Source organism: Malurus melanocephalus, unplaced genomic scaffold, assembly GCF_030028575.1.
Source record: "Malurus melanocephalus ecotype Western Australia unplaced genomic scaffold, MMel_1.1 scaffold_10, whole genome shotgun sequence".
NCBI classification, from domain to species: domain Eukaryota; kingdom Metazoa; phylum Chordata; class Aves; order Passeriformes; family Maluridae; genus Malurus; species Malurus melanocephalus.
This window is the reverse complement of record NW_026623242.1, coordinates 828,746-849,999: the sequence shown is the minus strand read 5'-3', so window position 1 is coordinate 849,999 and position 21,254 is coordinate 828,746. Positions and strand designations below refer to the sequence as shown.

General features: G+C 41.2%; 1 protein-coding gene across 1 annotated transcript; it reads left to right on the top strand.

Moving 5' to 3' along the window:
• Positions 1-14,586: 14,586 nt before the first annotated feature.
• AVPR1A (arginine vasopressin receptor 1A) lies at positions 14,587-20,242 on the top strand. The gene is made up of 2 exons (XM_057376962.1): positions 14,587-15,608; positions 17,306-20,242. The coding sequence occupies exons 1-2, from the start codon at positions 14,603-14,605 to the stop codon at positions 17,587-17,589; spliced, it is 1,290 nt and encodes a 429-aa protein (XP_057232945.1). The 5' UTR covers positions 14,587-14,602; the 3' UTR covers positions 17,590-20,242.
• The last annotated feature ends 1,012 nt before the right edge of the window (positions 20,243-21,254 follow it).

Sequence of the window (21,254 nt, the reverse complement as noted above, 5' to 3'; positions counted from 1 at the left end):
AGACCATGTGCATTCTATCTCCCAATATGCGAGTGATAGATTTAAGCTTCTGTTTATCATTTGTTTCTTGGATCCCAGCAAACAGTGCAGGGAAATTGTTTATACTGCCTGATGGCAGAAGAGGGAAATGGGTGATTTAGCCAAGAGCTATAGGCCAAGGAAAGACGAGGAGGGAGACATTCAATTTTCCAATATCAAGTAATGGCATAAAAGTGAAGGTTACTTCATTTCTGGTGGTGGAGGAGAAATGAAGACTATTTCACTGGAAGAAAATGTATTCTTGTGTGAAGCTATCTGTATTTGTGTGAAACTATATTCAGTAACAAGTCATTATGTGTTTGGTATTTTTAGTATGAATTTTTACTTAAAATCTCCTGAGTCATTAGTGTCAATAGTCTAGAATAGTCTAGAAACTGATGGTGCATTTCACACTCATGGAACCTGGATTGGAGGTGCTCATGTAGAACTGGAAGATGACCAGAAATACAGGTAGGGGAATTAAAATATTAATTAATGTCAGTCTGCAAAGTAATTTGGAAAATGAATGATTCAGTATCCCAGTACTGTGGCAGTTATCAATCCTTAAAATGAAGCATTTGGGTATCAGTGAATCTGTTGAAACTGGCTGAAAGAAGAAACTGTGTAAGAGTTTAGGGCACGGCAAGCATTGGCAAGCAGTTGCTATATTTATTGCTGTGGAAAGGTGGTTTTACACACAAAGAGCAAATTTCATCTTATCAYTTCTCTGCCTGGAGTACTGACTCGTTTACTTCATAGTACAGGAGGATAAAAGTAACTTAATTTAAATAATGCTGGCTTGAAGTATTTCAGTTTAATTTAATGCTGAGAAGCTACCACAATCTCACTTGAAAATCAMGGAAAGCACATGAAATGTTGTGGTTGTGGAATAAGCATTTTCCCTCTGATCTGGCGGAGTTCCTCCCTGGGAGCTGAGTCCTGCACACATTTCCATGATCAGTGGTGTCAAGCGGAAGAGRGAGCAACTTGAAAGAAAGTGTGGGTGTGTGTGCTCTAGGCACATTCGCTTGACCTTCTCCTGTCATTCACAAAGTATCCCTTCCTTCCCGTCTTTTTCCTTGAGTTTTCATAGTGTCTGAAAGGGTGATCTGGAGCAATGCTTTCCACTGCCATTGCTGCTGTAGTACCACACTGTGTACACACATTGCTGTCACTTTCTGATTATCAATRAGTTACAGAGCAGAGCTCACAGTGGCAAATCTGTTTTAAGCCCATTGTAACTTCTAAAGGTGATGAGAAATTCGAGGTAACAATTTTTCATAGGTGATGACAGAAGAAACTGGAGCCWACAAAACAAATGTGAAGGCCCATATACAGGTGATCAGTGCAGAGATTTGCAGAGAGATCAAAACAGGCAGGTGGTCCAGTGGAGGTTGATTCTTTGCCAGATAAACTCAGTTGCCTGCARGAGCACCATGCCTATAACCATATTAGTAACCAGAGGGAGCCTGACAATGATTTCTGACCACATGGCCAAAAGGCAAGCTTAGTCTATATCTGTACACTGAGAATTGCTGCCTCCAAATTAAGGTAGCTGCATCTAAACTATGGGTCTATTTGACAGTGACCCTGGCAAGAATCCTAAACACTTCTGAACCCAGGCCTCTCACACATTGAAATTGATCTTGCATCCTTCAGGGTCTCAGTGGAATTGAGTTTTGGGCAGCTGGACACAGACACTGGGACACAAACATGTCGTGGTTGCTGCTAATGCCGTAACGATCTGTGGAAGCACCCATAGCAGAAGCGTCACTAATGTCTCCCAGGCCTGTGCACCAACTCTGACCTCGCTTTCCTCCCTCATCTCAGCAGCAGACACCATCAAGAAGCACACAAAGCCATCTGTTGCCATCACAGCCATAGCAAACACTTCAACAGGAGGCACGATATCTTTATGCCTTACCCTAAGAATAGTCAGGAAACTGTTCTCTCGGTCAGGTCTGTTCTCTCTCCCTTTGTCCATATTCCTGACATGTGCAACATCAACCTCTCCTTACCTTGCTGTCTCCTATTTCTGCTCTATTTTTGACAAGCATTTTCTTGCTGTCCACTTTAGTCCCTACTTTCCCATTAGATTCTTCACTTTTCATTCCACRCCTGCTTCTAGCAATTTCTCCCCACTACTGTTTTCCCTCTTAGCACATTTTCTGCAACATTTCTGAACTTCATAGCAAAAGCAATGACGTTTTCTTCTGCACACAATATTAAGTTTTTCACTGGGAAATGAAAAGTTTGAAGGGGCTTAGATTAAAGGATTTTCTAAGAAATTCTGAAAAATTAGGAGTGAACATGTACTTAATATACTTTCAACAAATGAAAGCAAATAGTCAAAACCCCAAGAAAACCAAACTTTCTGACAGAACATTGGTGGCTGTCAATAGCAGAAGCCTCATTGGCAGGCAAAGTTAGTAAGATTCATTAAAGCAATTGATACAAATCATAAGGAGTGCTATCAACTACAAATCTTACCTCTCCTCTAGCCTTTGACCATTACAGCCAAACCCCCAGATTTTTCATCATTATGGGCAGTGTTGTCTYAATGGAGTATGATCTTTCCTCATTTCTGCTATTCTCTGTGCTTCCCTCTTTCCTGTTTCTTGTCTCTTCTCCTGTCATTCTTGTATTTCCTTTGCTGTAGCAGAGTTTATTCCCTCCCTAAAATGGATTTCGACAGAAATCGCTTGTTATCCCTTAGTAAAAGAGTTACAGGCAAGTATATTGCCCCTTGAAGTCATAAAYGGGTTCCAGATTTGGAGTCTTTAAAGACAAACTCTCTTCTCTGAGATGCACTGTTAAGATGCACTGTTATGCATTGGCTCAGATTCAGTTTGTAAGGTGGCTTGCATGCCTAAATAGAATACATTCTCATACCTATAAAACCTGTGTATTTTTTATTCGTAAATAAAAGCTTGAATTCTGCAAAATGCACAGTACRAACAGGATAGATTTCACTTACTTATGTGACATTTGAGTTAAAGTATTAGACACAAAGAAAGAATTGGGACATTATACTCCCAAATTTGTCCCAGTCCCCAAAATGTTAGTCATGTGTCATTCAGGCAAATAGTTCATCTCTCTAAAAAATTTCATCTCTAAAGAAGTGTTTCATCTCTACACTGCTTATTATCTACTACTCATTAGATAATAAGTCAGTTTAGAAAATAAGCAGCATTTATGTGGGGGCTGGGTAGCAGAGCTCCTAACTTGGGGAAGCATCTCCGTTCTTCAGGAGCATTCAGACACTGCTGTCTTGATCCAGTGCACAAATGATAAACAAGAGATAACAAATCAAGACTATTGCTCTAGTCTACATATTCTTCTGCAAAGTGCAAGAGGCCTCTCCTGTGTCATCTGCWATGCACAGATAAGTTGCTCCAAGTCCTTGTGTAGTGTTTCTTTGGGTTTGGTTGGGTTTTTTCCTTTTACACACCCAGGAAGATGAGAAACCTATGAAAATAAAGCAAAGGGAAAATGCTGATGCATTTATTTTAATGGTTGTACACATTTATTAATTTTGTTTGAGGAAATTAATTTCCCCGAGTTMTCATAAAAAACTTGTATATCATCACAGTATCATAAGGAAATGTGCAATGTTCCTTAGCAGATGTTAGATAGCATATACAGGGGAAGGCTCAGTCTGCCCAGCATCGTATCTTCGTATCATCGTATGTGCAATCAACTGTTACGCAAATATTCTTTCTGTATCCRTAGATCCCAATGCATTTAGGAAAAAATCATTTCACATTCTTGGAAGTGAAACAATACCACTGAGACTTTGTCTTGCATTAAATCCCATTCTGTTTCTTCCTGCTGCTCTGTGTATCTGCTTGTTTCACAGTTCTGTGCAATATGCACAATGGCTCCTTGGCGGTTGTCTTATCATTTGGTTCCAGAAAGTCTAAAGAGATCTGCATAGTTCAATATAATCTTTATCTATGTTTAATTTTGCTACAACAGAAATATCTCATTCTGCAGATAAACTGAATCCTTTCAGAGAAAAGCTTTTGTTGTTAAGTGAACCTGGTAATGGGTGAGAGAATTTTCCTCTTCATGCAGAGCAATCAGGCAACATTTTTGCATCATGCACTTTAAAATCCAGTTCTTGCATACTGATGAACTAAAAGCTGTGAACGTAAAAGGGCATAATGATGCTGTGGAAGCCTGTATTGCTTAATTAATCCACAAGCCAATACTAATTTGACTTTCCGTCTACAGTACATCTACAGTGCAACCATAAAAGCTAAAATTTATGAAGGCTAAGCCAGCCTTCACTGCACTTTCTGTATTTATCTAGAGTTCTTCCCTGCTGATTTTAATAGRAACTTTATTAAGGTTCTCAGGCAGGTAAGGATGTTTTAATGTAGTGCAGACTAATTCTGTTCAAGTACATGCATCACCATCAGTCAGAGAAGCAAGAAAGAGGAGACCAAACCTTAATGACCCCTCTGAATGCCTGTTCAGGCACATCTGTCACTTTGTTAGCTATAGCTAGTATTCTCCAAGGCATTTATGGAAATGTGTGAATCAGTCACTCCAAGGGAGACATTAAAAATGTATTGTTCATCAAACTAATATTTGCTAAGAATTTCTACTGAGGCTAGTTCATGTCAGCTTTCAAGACATGAGTTTGTTAATGGGCATTGCTACCCATCTATAAATGATCAAGTGGCATTTTTTACACAATACTACTACTATTACAGGAGTTCTGAAGTGTGTTTTGGCAAACTCATCTGGGATGTTGCAGTCTAACTGATACCTCTGCGCTGAAGAAATAGTGCCATCTTGGGTGTCTGGCTCATCTTGATGCTCTGTAGTTGTCCTCTCTTCTGATTTCCTGCCTTCCTTGTAGAAACAAGGGAGTAAGTAAGGGGAAGGTGTTAGCTCTGGAGTCTCTATAACTTTTCTTCTCACAGTATTTTGGGATTGCAAAGCTCATATTGATCCTATGGCCTGGCCTTTTTGTATTGTTTTCTCCTCCTTCAGTAGTTCAGTACTTCCTTGGGAAGCTCATGAATATGCAGTTGGTTTCTCTATATTCACCAGACTCATAATCGTACCTCATCTTCATGACTACATGGGCTTTATCCTTGCAACAAGAAACTCCTAGGATGCTTTAAGCATCACATTTTCCCTATTTCAGTCTGTTGTAGTTCTGCTGAAAATAACTAAAACTAAAAATTCTGGTTTAAGTAAGTCCAAATACTCCTAGATTCTCCAGAAAGTATAGTAACTTCAGAGTAATCTTTCATTAGTAGTTAAGATCTCAGCGTTTTAAACTTGAATAGATGCTCCAAACTTGCAAAGCCTTTGAAAACTTGTATCTGGCTCTTATTGCAGAGTTGGGCAAAGAACTTTATTCCTGTAGCCTTTTAAAATCTATTCCCTATCATATTTTCTTGACATAAGATTCTGACATCTCAAAAAAAAAAGGGCAAGATATGACTCATGTATAAGAGGAAAAATAACTGATTTGCAACCCACTATTTGCAGGTTGCATTCCTGCAAATAAAGATCTCTCTTACATATTTCTATAAAAGCAATTTTGTCTACTAATACACTTTTTTTCTAAACAAATTATGTAAGAGTATTATATGAAAAGTAGTAAACTAATGGGTCATAAAAGCAAAATTTTTAAGTCTCTATTTATCTGTGAGTTTTATGGGGAAATGAAATGGCCTAGAACATAGCCTGTCCTAGTATAATACAAAGCTAAAGGTTTCTGGAAATAGCTGTGATAAAGTAATCAAAAAAAACGTGAATGCAATTGATTATGTTCAATAATCAGAATATTTTAGTGTATGATCATAGAAATATAGAATTGGGGAYATCAGAAGTTTATATCTTCTAGTAAACAGCCCACAGTTTGATATGAAAACAGAATACTGCAAGAAATAGGCCCCGGTGCCTTGCTAAAGAGAGATTTTCCAAAGTGTACCTGTGAACTTGCTGTATACTCCTTTCTAGTACTTCAGCAGTGCCCTTAGTGCTGCACATTTTTGATGTAGTGACCTAAATTTCTGTCTTGCAATGCAGTCATGACAAAAGTGAATTCACCACAAGAAATACTAAAGACACAAACAATYTGAATGCTGATGTGAACAGGGTACTTGAATGCATCCTTGAATGCTCTTTCTGATGATGCTGTTGGATGGCATGCAAGCAGGRCATGTGGACTATGAAGACCTGTATGATATTCTAAGATTCACTGCTGCCAGTCCTAGAGGACAGGAAGAAGCTGAGATGGAGATTTCTCAGTATTTCAGGTAGTCTTTCCAAGATTTCTTGCATGCAAGCAGTGTCACCAGTATCTTGTTCAGAGGCAATGAATTTCTTTACATAATTTATATTTATGAGTCGCCAATCACATCTCTAGCCAGGAGGGTCTAATCTAAGATTTAGTTTTAATGTCCTACTGAGACAACACTGAAGACAGCACTGAGGTCTYGGGACATTTTCTGAATCTGGGATTACACTCCACTAACTTGACTTTCTTATTTCTGAGCTTATTCCATATGCCAAATAACTTGTGAGTTGGGTGATCAAATCTTTTTATGCAATTCCCAGGTAAATTCATGTGCACCTCTTGCATTACCAGCTCTTAGTATTTCAGTTTGTCAGGTTGAACTCTCCTAATTTAAGAGAGCTATCCAAGGCTTCCTTCTGAGAATTTGAAAGTTCCAGCAATTCACAGTTTGAAAAAAACAGACTTCTAAAGCCCCTCCACTAACAATTAGGCAAGCAGAATAAAATTTGAAAGACTTAATTATTTGTTGTGTTACGTTCTTTTGTTAATGCAAAATTAATTGAGCCATGCTTATCTTTTTGCTTGAGTATGTAAGGTGGCAGCCTTACTGCTCTRAATTTCACGAAAGAACATTTTAAGCAACTTATGTTTCCTAGTTAYTGATTTCATTATCTTCTATAGCTCACCTAAAAATATGAAGTTCTTCTACTGAGTGAGCCAGAACAGACTTCTGTGCAAAGTTTCTGATTCCTGTTGGTAAGGTATCTAGTTCCATAATTTGTAAATGTTTATAATGCACAAGGTGATGATGAAATAGCTGAAGGGGAGGCTCTATTGAAGGGACATGACACTAAGTCACACACCAGCAGCAGCTCTTCATCCCTATAAGGGCTGAACAGATTGCACTGTTCAGGACCTGGAAATGGCAGTTCAAGTCATCTACTCATCTTAATTGCTTCAAGCAATTAATAAATAACATTAGTACAAATCAACATTAATATTAACAGAAATACATTGAAATACTAATCAGAAGTACTTTAATAGACAGTTTCATTACTTTTCTAGCAATAGGCAAGTGATGAATATGTGTGCTCTGTGTCAGCTATAGGGATATGCTTGCCCCCCCAAATAACAGATTCAACCTTCTGGAGAAAATCAGGTCATCTTGCTTTAACGGGATCTCCTCTCATACTGGTGGTAGTGTTAACAGTGACAGAAGCAGAAGAAGGGTGTTGCCTTGTTCAAAACAGGGACAATAATTTCCTAGAACGCACTTGAGATAATGAGAGAGTGCTGACCCATACTGTTGAGGGGAAAAGAATTTAGAGAAAAAGTRCATAAGTATTACAAATGTATCATAAGGCTCTCTTGCTACATTGTAGATGGGGGCACCTGAAGGACTGAAAGCAACAGCAGACAACTCAAACACAAATTAAATTAATAAATAATTAAATAATCAATTCAATAATTCAATAATTAAAAAACTTATTTGCATACAGCATACAAAATTTATTCAAGCTCTGAACTACTTAAGATTTTAAGCACAAATCTGTCTTTAGATCACGTATTTTACTGCCATTCCTGTGGTTGTACTATCATTAAATTAACCAGTGCACTGTCTGAAGGCTTGTTGTGGATGTTGCTGTTGTATTCGTACATATTCTACATTCTGCCTCATACATGCTCTCCTGGTAATTCCTGTGGCTGCCCAGGATGAAATATATAACACATWCACAGTATATAACACAACTAGCATGAAATAGTGACATTTACTTTCCAGTAAATGACACAGGCATTCAGGAAAGGCCACTGGAAGCAAACACTGGAAGCCTTCCATAACAGTCAGCTTTTAGAAGATTTTGGTTTTAGTTTTGSAGAAATGCAAGGAAAAGCTTATTTTCTTTCCTTTTGAAAAGGTTCATATATAAATGCTCTTAGAAGCCTAAGAAAGTTTCRGGAGAACTTTACGTGCTGGATTCTATCTGTAGAATTCTGTTTCAAATTTTATTTACTCCTCTRCTCTATCTGAATGTGATTTGGATCTAGTTACTCTACTGCAATCACCTCTGTTCTTCCCTGTACAGCTGACAGAAAATTAAAATATAAAACCTACTTTTTGAAGTCCAAAAAAGCCATTTCACATGGTTTACTAATCGTGCTATTGGCAAATCAAGCATAAGCAACGTAATGGCAAAACTCACCCAGAAACCATTAAAAATGTTTATTCACTAGACATAAAATTATACACTTCGGCTTATAGCTTGGCTATATCTCATGGAAATGCTTTTCATCTCATGTCATGCTAGCCAGTTTGTTAGTACCTTCTATCCCATGAAATTTATTGCTTCATTATCCTTCTTTATCTTAGAAGCATTCAAATTTTCCTCAGGACATAAAAGGAACAAGTAAAATGTTATATGATATAGAGCTGCTAAATTCGAGGGAAGTGCAAAGAGAGTCTGGTTGAAACTGCCATGTAGAGAACCTGGAGTGAAAATTACAAACTGTGCTAGATGAAAGTATAAAGCAAGAATACCTCAAAGGGCCCTGAGGCTGAAGTAATTATTGTTAGTGAGATCTCCCAGTCTGAGTACTTGCTGAGATACAATTGAATTTGCAGCAACTTAGGTACCTATGCAAAAGTCAGGCCATATTTGATCTTGGGCTGCCAACTATCAGTCTGTACCCACACGCATTTAAAAAACCAAACAAACCCACAATGAAATCGGCAGCCAAAATACTCCATCAAAATGCACCATCTAAATGTCATTGATCATTCTCTTTTTTTCTCTTTTCTTCTGTTGTCTTCTTCAACCCCAAATCCATCTCATCAGCGTGTGAAACTAAGGTTTAGGCACCAGGGCATCTCTTGGCCATGCCACAGACAGAGAGCTGCTGCTCATCACACTGTTTGGAGTCTCCTTTCACATGCTCACTTTACCCTACAGACAGCTCCAACACTCACCTATCTCCCTGACCTGTGTTTCAGCTTTCTTTTCTCTGACTGTCAAGGCCTGATTCTTCTCTGCCTTTCTCAATACCACTGTTTGTTTTGTTTTCTCTCTGGAGAGGCCTGAACAGACAAGAACCTGGGCTGTTGGCACTGCCAGCTTGTTGCTGGATCTGATAGGSACAAGACATGTGATAAGAGAAGACACACTGGAAATATGTAGGGAATATGCTCTTCATTTCTTCATGTTGAGAACATTGTAGTCCACAGCTCAGTTAAAAGAGAGTACTACATCTGCAGACTTCAATACCCTTCAATTGGCATTCTAATGAAAAAAATATTTCGATTAAAGTATTTTGATTAAAGTATTTTGATTAAAATATTCTGATTAAAATATTTTTAGCCAGCTTTCTTCCAGAGAGGACTGGGCTTTATATGGTGAGAACAGTGTCACAGAGGATAGTCCTGTGGAAACTGGAAAAATGAATGTGAGAGATCTGCTGGCTGTTTTTATTGTGCCTTGAACATGCTGAAAGTCTGATCAATGTGAGTCAATGGGGAAAGGCAGGATCTTTCGCCATGTTGATTTGGTATGTTCCTTCCAGTAGATTATAAACACCCAAAGGCTGATCAACCCTTCAAATGCCCATTTCCTTCACTGCCTTGAAATCCAGACAGGCTGGGAAGCTGCTGCTTTAACATGTCTTCAGGGGAATGGTTGAACTCTGCATTCTGAAGGACCTGGTTGCTGTCAACCAGGTCAGCAAAGGATCCAAGGAAGGAAGCAAAAGGAGAAGGGCAATATGCTGTTTCCTCTGGTGACATTTAGCTGTACGAGCTCCTCTGCAATACTACCCGAGCAGCAGAGTCAACCTCCATGTGCTGGTTTTGGCTGGGATAGAGTTAATTTTCTCTGTTTGTATGTGCCTATGCTTTGAATTTATGCTGGAAACATGGTTGATAACAGGCATGTTTTACTGCTGAGCAGTGCTTACACAGAATCGAGGCATTTTCTCCTTCTCAGGATAACCTGCCCRTGAGGGGACTGGGAGTGCAAAAGGAGCTGGGTGGGGATACAGCCAGGACACCTGCCTTCAACTGACCCCAGGGATATCCCACACCTTGTGATTTCATGCTCAGCATAAAAGACTGGGAAAAGAAGAAGGAAGGATGGGATGCTCAGAGTGATGGCATTTGTCTTCCCAAGTCACCATTATTCGTTGATGGAGCTCTGCTTTCCTGGAGATGGCTGAACATTTGCCTGCCCACGGGAAGAGGTGAATGAATTCCTTGKTTTGCTTTGCTTGTGCGCACAGCTTTTACTTTACCTATTAAACTGTCTTTAGCTCAACCCATGTGTTTTCTCACTTTTCTGATTCTCCCTCCAGTCCCACCAGGGCTGAGGTCCCACCACTGAGCAAGCAGCTGTTGGTGCTCACTTGCTGACTGTGGTTAAACCATGACACGCCATCACAGAGAGAAATGCAGTGTGACAGGGATGGCCAGACGTGACTTCCTGTGTATACAAATACCAGAATCTGGATCTGCTTTCAGTTAACAAGCAAAGGAAAACTTAGGGCATAACCTTAAAGATCTTTGTTTCCTGGACACTTATAGACATTTCCAGACACTGAACTGGGCTTTTGCAAACTGATTCTTTAGGGCTAATCTTGAATTTCTGTCTCTTATGGATGTGTTCTTAATTTTGTGTTTTCCAGGGTAGGACTTTGCTCTTAGTCTAGCTTGTCTCTTGGTTTTGTACTACAGCCTYTTCAGAATCCTAATTTGTGACTTGTAATCTATTTTGAAGGCAGTTTGGGGCAATTCTTCACTTGGTTTTGCTCTGGAAGCCCAAAAGCCAGACCAATAGAGGGCTAACCAGGCATTTTCARGAGATGGCTTTGTGTGCTCCTGACTGCCTTCAGGTGACATTTCCCTCACAGGCATGGCAAATGAACRGTGTGTCTACTTGCCTCCCTGGTGACCCCAGCTTTTAGCAGTCCCTCACTCACGATATGGGCTTTTTCCCATGCTTGGTTCCCATAGCTGTGAATTTAAAGGTTGAGATCTGCAGCATCTAAGCCTTGCCGCTCTCTCGGAAGGCCTGTCTACTAAATAGTGTCAGTCAAAGGGTGCGTTGCAGATACTTTGAACTTGGAGACAGATTGCAGGAGACAGCTGTTCATATCTATGTAGATGTTTTATGTGCTTTTTAACAAGGCAGCTGAATCCTCTACAAATAAACAGATCTCTTTTTTTAGCAGTGCTTTAACCCTTATCCTGCAGGAGGAATTTATTTTAAAAGCCTGACTTTTTTTTGCTCATGTTGATTTTTGTAACTCTAATGGCTAGGGCAACTCTTCCCAAAATCTGCCAGACAACCATAGTTTGACTATGAGGAGCTACAATTCCAAATTGCCAGTTTTCCTGAAGATTATGCTGCAAGCCCYGCTAGTTCTTTGTTTTAAAGTTATCTTGCAGAATACAAATCATACAAATAATCAGGATTAAAATATTGAGCCTTTATTCAGAGCATTTATTTTGCCATGAAAGAAGAAACTAAGTCGGCAGGTAAAGTCACCCCCACAACAGTGAGGAATGAACGGAAAACAGCTGCATTTGGCAACACAATGGATCATGTTCCAGTTAGGTTTTCGAGTACTTTACAGAAGCCATTCACTCTTCAATGAATTCAACATTCAAAAAGAGATCTGTCAACCTTCAAGAACTTTCACAGAAACCTGTATGGTAGCAGAGAATATGCTGGAAACCCTTGCCATTCTTAGTTTTACAGAAAGCTTGTGTCAAGTGAGGGCAAATAAAGGTTTCTTGTGACAGCAGTCTCAATTTTCTTTATTGAGAGTTCAGCTCCAAGCTGAGCTGTAGGTGAATCACAGGGCAAAAATATTAATTTCCCCAATCAGCCTTTCCAGTGGCAATTTTTCTCTTTAGAAGGATATTCTACAAATACTAATTAAATTGAAGAACACCAATACTGTCAGAATTAAGCAAATAAGATCAGACTAGATGCTGATTAAATTAGTATAGAAACCTTAGGAGTCCTAAACTTGTTYGAGGGATATTTTTTACTACTAGTTGTAAATAAAATTCTCTACTGACTTACCTAGGTTTGTTGAAACAAAGGAATTTGCAACAGCCTTGTTGGATATGTTATCTATAAAAACATCAATATTGACTAATTTGGGGAATGAAGCAAAAAAAAAAAAAAAAAAAAAGATTAGCCCTGTATTACTTGACAGAGCAAAACAGTAAAAATGATATAATGCTTACATTGCATGTAATCACTAGGTACAGTCTTGTGCAATGATATTGAGGCAAATGTCCAGCTCTTTCCTATGGAATCATTCTTATAAATGCCATTCAGAGAAACAAAATATGGGCTGGAAAAGGAGTATTTCTGACTTGATGTGGGCTTGACAAATTCTCAGTACCCTGAACTAATACAGCCACCTTAATCYTAGTGTCTGGCTGCTAAAAACATGTCTCTGTCAAACCTGAATATCCTCTCTTCTGTTGATGGATGACATACTCAGCAGTGATTAGAGCTTTATGGTCCCCTCATAGTTTGYGCTACAGAAAATCTGTTAGCAGAGTTTCCTGAGTAACACTGTTCRTTCATGTAGCACTCAACTCCTGTAAAGTGTGTCAGAGAGACAGGCAAGGAATGTGAAAGAAGCCTTGGTAGAGGTGCAGTATTGTGAGATTGTGATATGTAGTTTTCATTTCCCTCTCTGTTTGACCTGAAACCTGTTGTCACACACACACCAGTTTCCCAGGTCCGGTACAATAAATAGACACTATGCTGTGAATAACGCACTCAACTGCTAAAAAAAATCAGGTTTTGGAAAAAGACATGTTTAATAAAGAAGTAAGTTCGCTAGAAACTTAGGATAGACACATTTATTGTCTCTATTTCCAGGTTTTGGGRGGGTTTGCAGCCTTTAGTTGGAAAGATCATGACAGCCTATTTGCACTGTAGGAGCAGGTGTCCTAGACTCCTGTCACTGATCCCCAAGCAAAGAAAGTGTAGTGACAGCCTGGGGTGGGTGCACATACCCTCTCTGAGGCTAACAAGCCCTGAAAGTGGCAAAAGGCCTGGAATAAAGCCTTGCACAATGCTAACATGTTCAGAAGACCATCATTTGGTATTTTAAACTTTAAAACCCTTCTGGAGTCCAAAATTTTTGAAATATCTTTTAAATCAAAGAAGTAAGATTTAATCTTTTATCCTTCCCCATTTTTTCTTCTCCTTGTAAAACCACTTATTTCTTTTTTTTTTTTTTTTTTTTTTTTTTTTTTTTTTTTTTTTTTTTTTTTTTTTTTTTTTGTAACTGGAATTGACCTGTAATCACTTTTGAGGAGACCTAGGGAGTTTCATTAAAAACAAAACAAGGTTGGTATCTAACACCATATTTCTTTGTCGTGATCTCATGCATTTTTATGTGGCTGAAAGAAGGAGTTTCTAAATGAAGAGTCAAATCCAGGTTCCAGTGAAATCAGGATATRATCCACACTTGTGACAATGGAATCAAGATTTTCATCAAGTCTGTTCACTCTGCCAAGAGCAGGAAAACTCTTCAGCTAAACCATGTTAAAACCAGAATTTTAATGGCCCACTGCAAGAAACTCTCTGGCAAATGTGGAGATTTTGCTTCTAGTTGCAGAAACGTGTAGCTTAGATCTATGCTAAGGCCTGGAAGACATTTGGAAGACATTTATTGTCCGAGATGAAGTCCTGAAACCTTCAGAAACATTAGATTGCTTTTAAACTCTGCGCTATTTTTACAATAATTTACTTCACTGGGGTTGATCCCAGCAGGACAGTGAAATGCCAAAGGCCCAGACGGGATCTCTCAGGACCAAAGCAGCGCCTCTTACCGAGTCACTTTGCCTGGGCCAGAAGTCAGATCGGGGTGTACAGGCTGTTGCTGACAGATCTGCATTTGCTCTGCGTGATTACAGCAATTTTATTCTCAATTATAAGCGCTGCTTTACTGAGGGAGCTCTCTGGGGGCACCGTTCCGGCCCGAGCAGCCCTTCCCGCTCCCCAACCCCGGGGCTCGGGGGGCCGGGAAGGGCTGTCGGTGCCCGCTCCCTCGGCGCGGCGCTTTCTGGGCGGAGCAGCCCCAGTCCCGTGGCTGGGTGAGCGGGCGGCGGCGGCTGCCGGGGAAGGAGGGGGCTGGCGTCAGGCGCTGGGCAGCCACTGGCGGGGGAGCTCGCCCTCGCCTCGCCTCCCCTCCCGTGGCCGGGGACATAAAGGCACCTGGCCCGGTGCTGCGAGCCGGCGGAGCGGGGAGGCGGCGGGCGAGCGGACGGGGGCCGGGCCGGGCCCCCTGCGCAGCCCCTCCATGCGCCTCGCCGGTGGCGCCGGCTCGCCCCGGGCTGTGCCCTCGCCCGGGAACGGCAGCCGGTGGCAGGCGGCGGAGCCCGGCGGCGGCAGCAGTCCCAGTCCCGAGGCGTGGTCGGGGTCGCCCAACAACAGCCTGGGGGGCTGGGACCCCTTCGGGCGGGACGAGGAGCTGGCGAAGCTGGAGATCGCGGTGCTGGCCGTCACCTTCGCGGTGGCGGTGGTGGGCAACGGCAGCGTGCTGCTGGCCCTGCGGCGCACCCCGCGCAAGGCGTCCCGCATGCACCTCTTCATCCGCCACCTCAGCCTGGCCGACCTGGTGGTGGCCTTCTTCCAGGTGCTGCCCCAGCTCTGCTGGGAGGTGACCCACCGCTTCCACGGCCCCGACGGGCTCTGCCGCGTCGTCAAGCACCTGCAGGTCTTCGGCATGTTCGCCTCGGCGTACATGCTGGTGGCCATGACCGCCGACCGCTACATCGCCGTCTGCCACCCGCTGAAGACGCTGCAGCAGCCCACCAAGCGCTCGTACGGGATGATCGCGGCGGCCTGGGCGCTCAGCCTGCTGCTCAGCACTCCTCAGTACTTCATCTTCTCCCTCAGCGAAGTGGAGCGCGGCTCGCAGGTCTACGACTGCTGGGCGCACTTCATAATGCCCTGGGGTCCCCGCGCCTACATCACTTGGATCACCGGCGGCATCTTCATCGCGCCTGTCCTCATCCTCGTCATCTGCTACGGCTTCATCTGCTACCACATCTGGCGCAACGCCCGGGGCAAGACGCGCCCAGGGGAGGCGGCAGCGGCGGGTAGCGGGCGCCGAGCGGCTGATGGTGGCCCGCGACGGGGGCTGCTGCTCGCCCCCTGTGTCAGCAGCGTCAAAACCATCTCCCGCGCCAAGATCCGCACCGTCAAGATGACCTTCGTCATCGTCTCGGTGTACGTCGTTTGCTGGGCGCCCTTCTTCACCATCCAGATGTGGTCCGTCTGGGACCAGCGCTTCCCCTGGGTCGGTAGGTGACGCCGCCGCTCGCTCCAGCGGCCACCCCGCACGCGTTGGGCTCCAGCGGGAGCGCAGCCGGCTGTCCCGGGGCGCAGTGCAGCCCTGAGCCGAGCGCGGGGGACACGGGGCGCGGAAGCGGAGAGCGGCACCGAGGCGCGCCCCCCCGGCCCCGGACGGGTCCCTCTCCCGCCGGGGAATAGCGGCTGAGGGCCCTTGTGCGGGGAGGTGAGACAGCCCTGGGCCGCCCCGCCGGCGCCGCTCGCAGTCCCGGAGCGGGTGGCACCGGCAGCGGCGGCGGCGCTCGGCTCGGCCTGTCCCGGGAGCAGCCGGAGCGGCGGCTGGGGACAGCTGCGCCTCCCCAGAGGAGCAGCCGCCGCCGCCTTCTCATSCCGAGCAAAACGAGCGGATGGAAACCGCAATATTAGCTGCCCTAATATGAACCAGCAACATTTTCGTCCATTTGATGCTGCCAGTAAARAAACTTTAAAAATGTTTAGTGTTGTTGTGAAGCATACACTCATACATGTCGGAGCAATTACATGAGCAGAGAACTTAGTATGTCTTTTTTCCTGTATCTGCTGCTTAATAATAGGGTTGAGCACACCTTGAACCCTGCATCTCAGTAAGGCAGCCACCTCTGAGTAACTCCCTTAGTCAAGTCACCGGTTTTCATGAATCAGTGGCAATTTAGATTTTGGAGATATCTATCCTGCTGTTAAATATRGCTGAAAATAATTGGTGAGTTTAAAAGCTATGACATCGGTAAYGACAGCATAGTAACATATACCCCGTTTCCTCATAATGTGAAAGCAGCAAATCATAATGTTGGAATCCATAATTTCTTATTTTTTTTTTTGGTATCCCCAAATTATCATTTACTGTAGTGAGAGTACTGATTGCCTGTAATATGAGACCAAAGTAAAGCCTGTGATGCAGGTCTCTATTTAGAAATAAGGGCTTGCAGTAAACAAATAGATTGATTTTTTTTTACTTCAAAGGAAATGAAATCTAATTGAACAGTGGATATTTGATAGGTGTATTTAAGGAGATTATTTAAATCTATGAAACTACATAATAGTAATTATACTTCTTTGAAGATTCAACATGTACAAAGAAACATCACTAATAATTGATTAGACTAGATATATATTTAGAGTGTTTGATCTAACTATTAACCAGTTATTGAAGGTAGAACACCATACCTTTTTCATGCCTAATGTCTAACTTCCATTTTTGCCTTAAGTAAAATTTGTTCAACCTGCAAAATCCAGATTTGATGGACAATCCAGTAGTTGGTTGAGCATTCAACACTTTTCAGCATGCAAATACATACAGCAAAATTCAGTGTTGCTGAAAGTCTCCCAGGGTCTGGATAAAAACTTTCCAGTGTTTAAAGCATGAGCTTATCAACACATGGATACACATCAGTGGAAATGTGACTAAATCATTATTTTGGATGGATTACCCCATAACTTATTCTGTCACAGCTTTTTGAAGTCTGTTCAGACAAGTTCCCATTGACTTCAATGGCAGCCTTACATAAATAAGAACTTTACTGATTATGTTCTCGTTATTAATTTCAAATGCTGCAGCTCAACTTTTAGAACTAGAATATTCAAGAAAATAAATCCAGTGGTTAATGAAGCAACTGACTGAATGGTGCAAATGTTCTTTTGATGATTAAACAGCTTTCTTCCCCCTCTCCAGATTCTGAAAACACTGCGACTACTGTCACGGCTCTGCTGGCCAGCCTGAACAGTTGCTGTAACCCGTGGATCTACATGTTCTTCAGTGGGCACCTCCTCCAAGACTGCATACAGAGCTTCCCTTGCTGCCAAAAAATAAAGCAAACACTGAGTAAAGAAGATTCAAACAGCAATAGCAGGCGACAGACTTCTTTCACCAACAACAGGAGCCCAACCCACAGCCTGAGCACCTGGAGAGAGATGCCCCACTCCAAATCAACCAGCTTCATCCCCATTCCAACATGAGACAGGCCTCGGGCAGGCAGGGCTTGCAGTCCCATCACAGTGTTTGGGAAGGTTATGGCATGGCACTTTATGCCAGTCCAGGGCACCATCATGGTACCAAGGAACGACTAAGAGGGCCATAAGACAAAAAGTGCCACCTTGCTTGATAGGCTATGCTGCAGCATGTAAATTATTTTCTGAAAGTTATTTCGAACTTGTCCAACTGATCAGGAAGGTGTGGCAAAAATAAAGCAATTATTTTTTTTAAATAGAGGTTATTTGAATTTTTTGTCTGTTTCTGAAATACTAAGTGCATTGTTTGCTTGCTGTTTAAAGCAGTAAAAGTAACGGAGTTGCCATGTGTTGGGGTAACTCTACTCTCTAGTGTTAATGCCTAAAACTTCTCATGATTGTTCAATGAAGTCACAGGGAAAGAAGACAATATGAGCAAGATTACAGTTTAGTCTTAGACATTAAAGGAAAGGAGCTTGAAAAAAGTCTTGGCTGTCTGGATAAGGAATGTGATTAGACAGACTCTGAGTTGTTCGAATTCAGTTGCTCATGCTGCTTCATCTTCTAAAGGTCTAGCGGTTCTCAGACACTGAAATTTAACACCCCTTGTAGAGGCAAATGTTTTAGTGCTGTCAATGTCTGTATGTGTATTGTGGAGTTTCATTTTTCGAGTGACATTTCCTGTTTCCTTTACGTTGATGGAAATTATACAGCATATTTGTGTGTGTTTGTCTGTGTGTGTCTGTGTGTTTGTTGTTGCACCTACTTTCATTTTTTTAAACAAATTAAAAAAATATAGTCATAAATAAGTATGATATGCTATGACTAGCTCAGCACAGTTACAAACAGATGCACCAAGAAAACTCATAATGAATACCAGAACCACTTGCTTTATGGGTAGGAATGCCATCTTTCCTTTTTTTAATTCCGTCAGACATCTAGATCAAACTACATTTGGTTGTCAAGCAAATAACCTCATGAATTCGGGAGAGTTTAGTCATTTTGTAAGAGCTATAGAACCAGTATATTCCAAGACACRGATCTGAAAATCAAACTTACAAGTGTTCTGGGAACATATAAAAATTGTCAATGTTGTTCGTTTGCCTTTTTAAAAAAAATTATTTTTATTGCCAGATCATGRCAATGTAGTCTTAAAAATTGTCAGTAAACTGCAATAAAAAGTCATCACAACACATTTGCTAATTACAAAGCATTCAAGGTGTGCTTGTTTTCAATACAATGCATGCCAAGTTGACTGTAGTTCATTTATATGGTGAATTATCCTATTACATCTTTCCTTGGAGCCTGTCTTTTATCTTCAGGTTGGGTTGTGAAGTGCCTTGAGTAAGTTTTGCTGAGTTTTTGAGTCTTGAGAATCAATTTGACAAGTACAGCTACCAGTCTGCTCTGTTTTCCTGAGCTTTTTGGAACCTGAAATTCAGGTGTTCCCCTGGCAGCCTGCAGACCTGCTGATACTGGAGCAGTGGGACACATGCGGGGCTGCACAGCACCCATGCCAGGAGGAAACTCAGCAGCAGGTTTTTTTCTTACCCATCAAAACCTAACAGACAAGATTGCTTTTCTAATTGCTTGAGGAGATTGCATGTGGCTTTCACTGAGGATGGATCCCATGCCTGCCCTTTTAATGGTAGCAAAAATTGAAAGTTTGATGCAGAATAAGATCATATTAAGCCACTCCAGAAGCTTCCCCATTGAACTTTTTGGGCAAAGAGTAGGGAATATTATACCTAAATGAAATTTTTGTTTAAATAGATTTTTTTTTGTCACTAAAGAAAATCTTGGCTCTTCTGTCTACTTTCCTTGTATTTGCAGTTGTTCAAAGCACTGGAACCCAGAGGATAGCGTGGTGGGATGGCTTATATTTTACAGACTATCTTTTTTACCATGGTTAATATACAGCTCTCACCAGCTCTGGACGAAGGTTTGTGAACCTGAAGTAATATTTTAGTAAAAAAAAAATGCATGCAGTGGTGTTACGTGTGTGTTTGTGCACATTATATGTACTGTGTATATTTTGCAAGTAAGTAATTCACAGTTACTGAAATTGCAAGTATTTCAAATTAGGTAAACTACGCTTTTGCCTAGTTTTCTGTTTGTGCTACTACTTTCTTTGTACATGAAATCTACATTAAAAAGCAATTACCTGTATTAACAGAATTTTCATGTTTGCATAATTGAATTGTTTTTCTATTACACATTGCATTCAAACAGAAAAGATAATAAAAAACGTGTGTAGAATAATGTTGATAATAAAAATGAGCTGGGTAATGACCAATATATGTATTAAAGCAATCAGACATAAAATTGTAAATTTAGGGTTTTTTKGAATATGTTACAAAATCTAGGCTTACATTTGGAGCTTGTCAGCATGAATTCTCCCTGTGAGTGTTCTACAGTTTCTCTAATTAAACTGAAAACACAATTTTCAGTATTTGGTTTCCAGACATTTTTTGTAAATACTGAATTTTTTACGTAATTGTAATGTTRGAAGATACAGCCAATATATTTTAATTGTTCATCTGTGGAGATATTTTTTTAAAAGCTGCTTTGGGTTATCATGAGGATACTGTAATGGACACAGAAGAAAACAAAAAATTGTTAAACCATTGCAAGTTTAAAACATGGAAACATGCTCTAATAAACCTGCATATTTGTCTGATCTGAAGCATCTTGGGTTTTTTGCTTGTCTAGATTTTGGAGAGCCAGAAATGTATTTGGTAATACCAAATATTTTACAAAATTCAGAATGTCTTCATTCATTTTAATAAGTTGTTTCTATGAAGTTGTTTCATTCTTTAAGGAATGAACAAAACTAAAATATCTTTCTGTCATACACAGTGCATGAAGGACACAAGTGAAGAAGGAAGGTGCAGTTAGCTTTCCACTATATGCTGCTAGTATTGTTGAAAAATGTAACTTAGCACTTACTCATGTTCTAGATGGGTTATTTTGATATTTTTGTTTTAAACACTTCTTATGTAAATTATGATTGAATGGATGAGCCTCTATTCTGTTATTTGTACTAGTGTTACTAGAATTCAAGCATTTTAAAGTCAATTTGATGGCAGAAGTGGAGATGATACAGAAGATGGAAAGGATTTTGTTCTTTTACAAAGGAAATACAAGTTACCAAAAAGCTTCTTTTCATTAATTTCTTTCTAAATTYGCAGGCAAACATATTGTTGGCTCAGGAAAAGAACAAGCAAACAAAAAAGGTTGGTTTGGKTTTTTTCCTCTGTATTACCACATCAAGACCAAACTCCACAAGAAAATACAAATTCATGTGTGCCCAATACTGCAAAGACAGAAGTTTTGTCTGCAGAAAATCTTATGGCCAGTTCCAAATTGCCCAGATCGAAGGACCTTCCTTGCGTGCATGAATGCTCCTTTCCAACTCATGCCTATGGAGACCAGGGCAGAAGAGGGAAAGGGTCTGCAGAGCTGGATGTTGTCCTAGGGCAGATACAGGTGACCCAGCTTTGGGAACTRAGCCCAGACTTTACAGTAGAGCTACTGCTGAAATACATTTACTTGTTACATTAAAAAAACCTCTTACAGAGTTCTCCCAGAGTGACTTCCTCAGCTACAACAAGGACTAATTAAATACAATGTCCTCCTCAAAAAAAGTGTCAGCACAAGTTTCAGTTGTACGG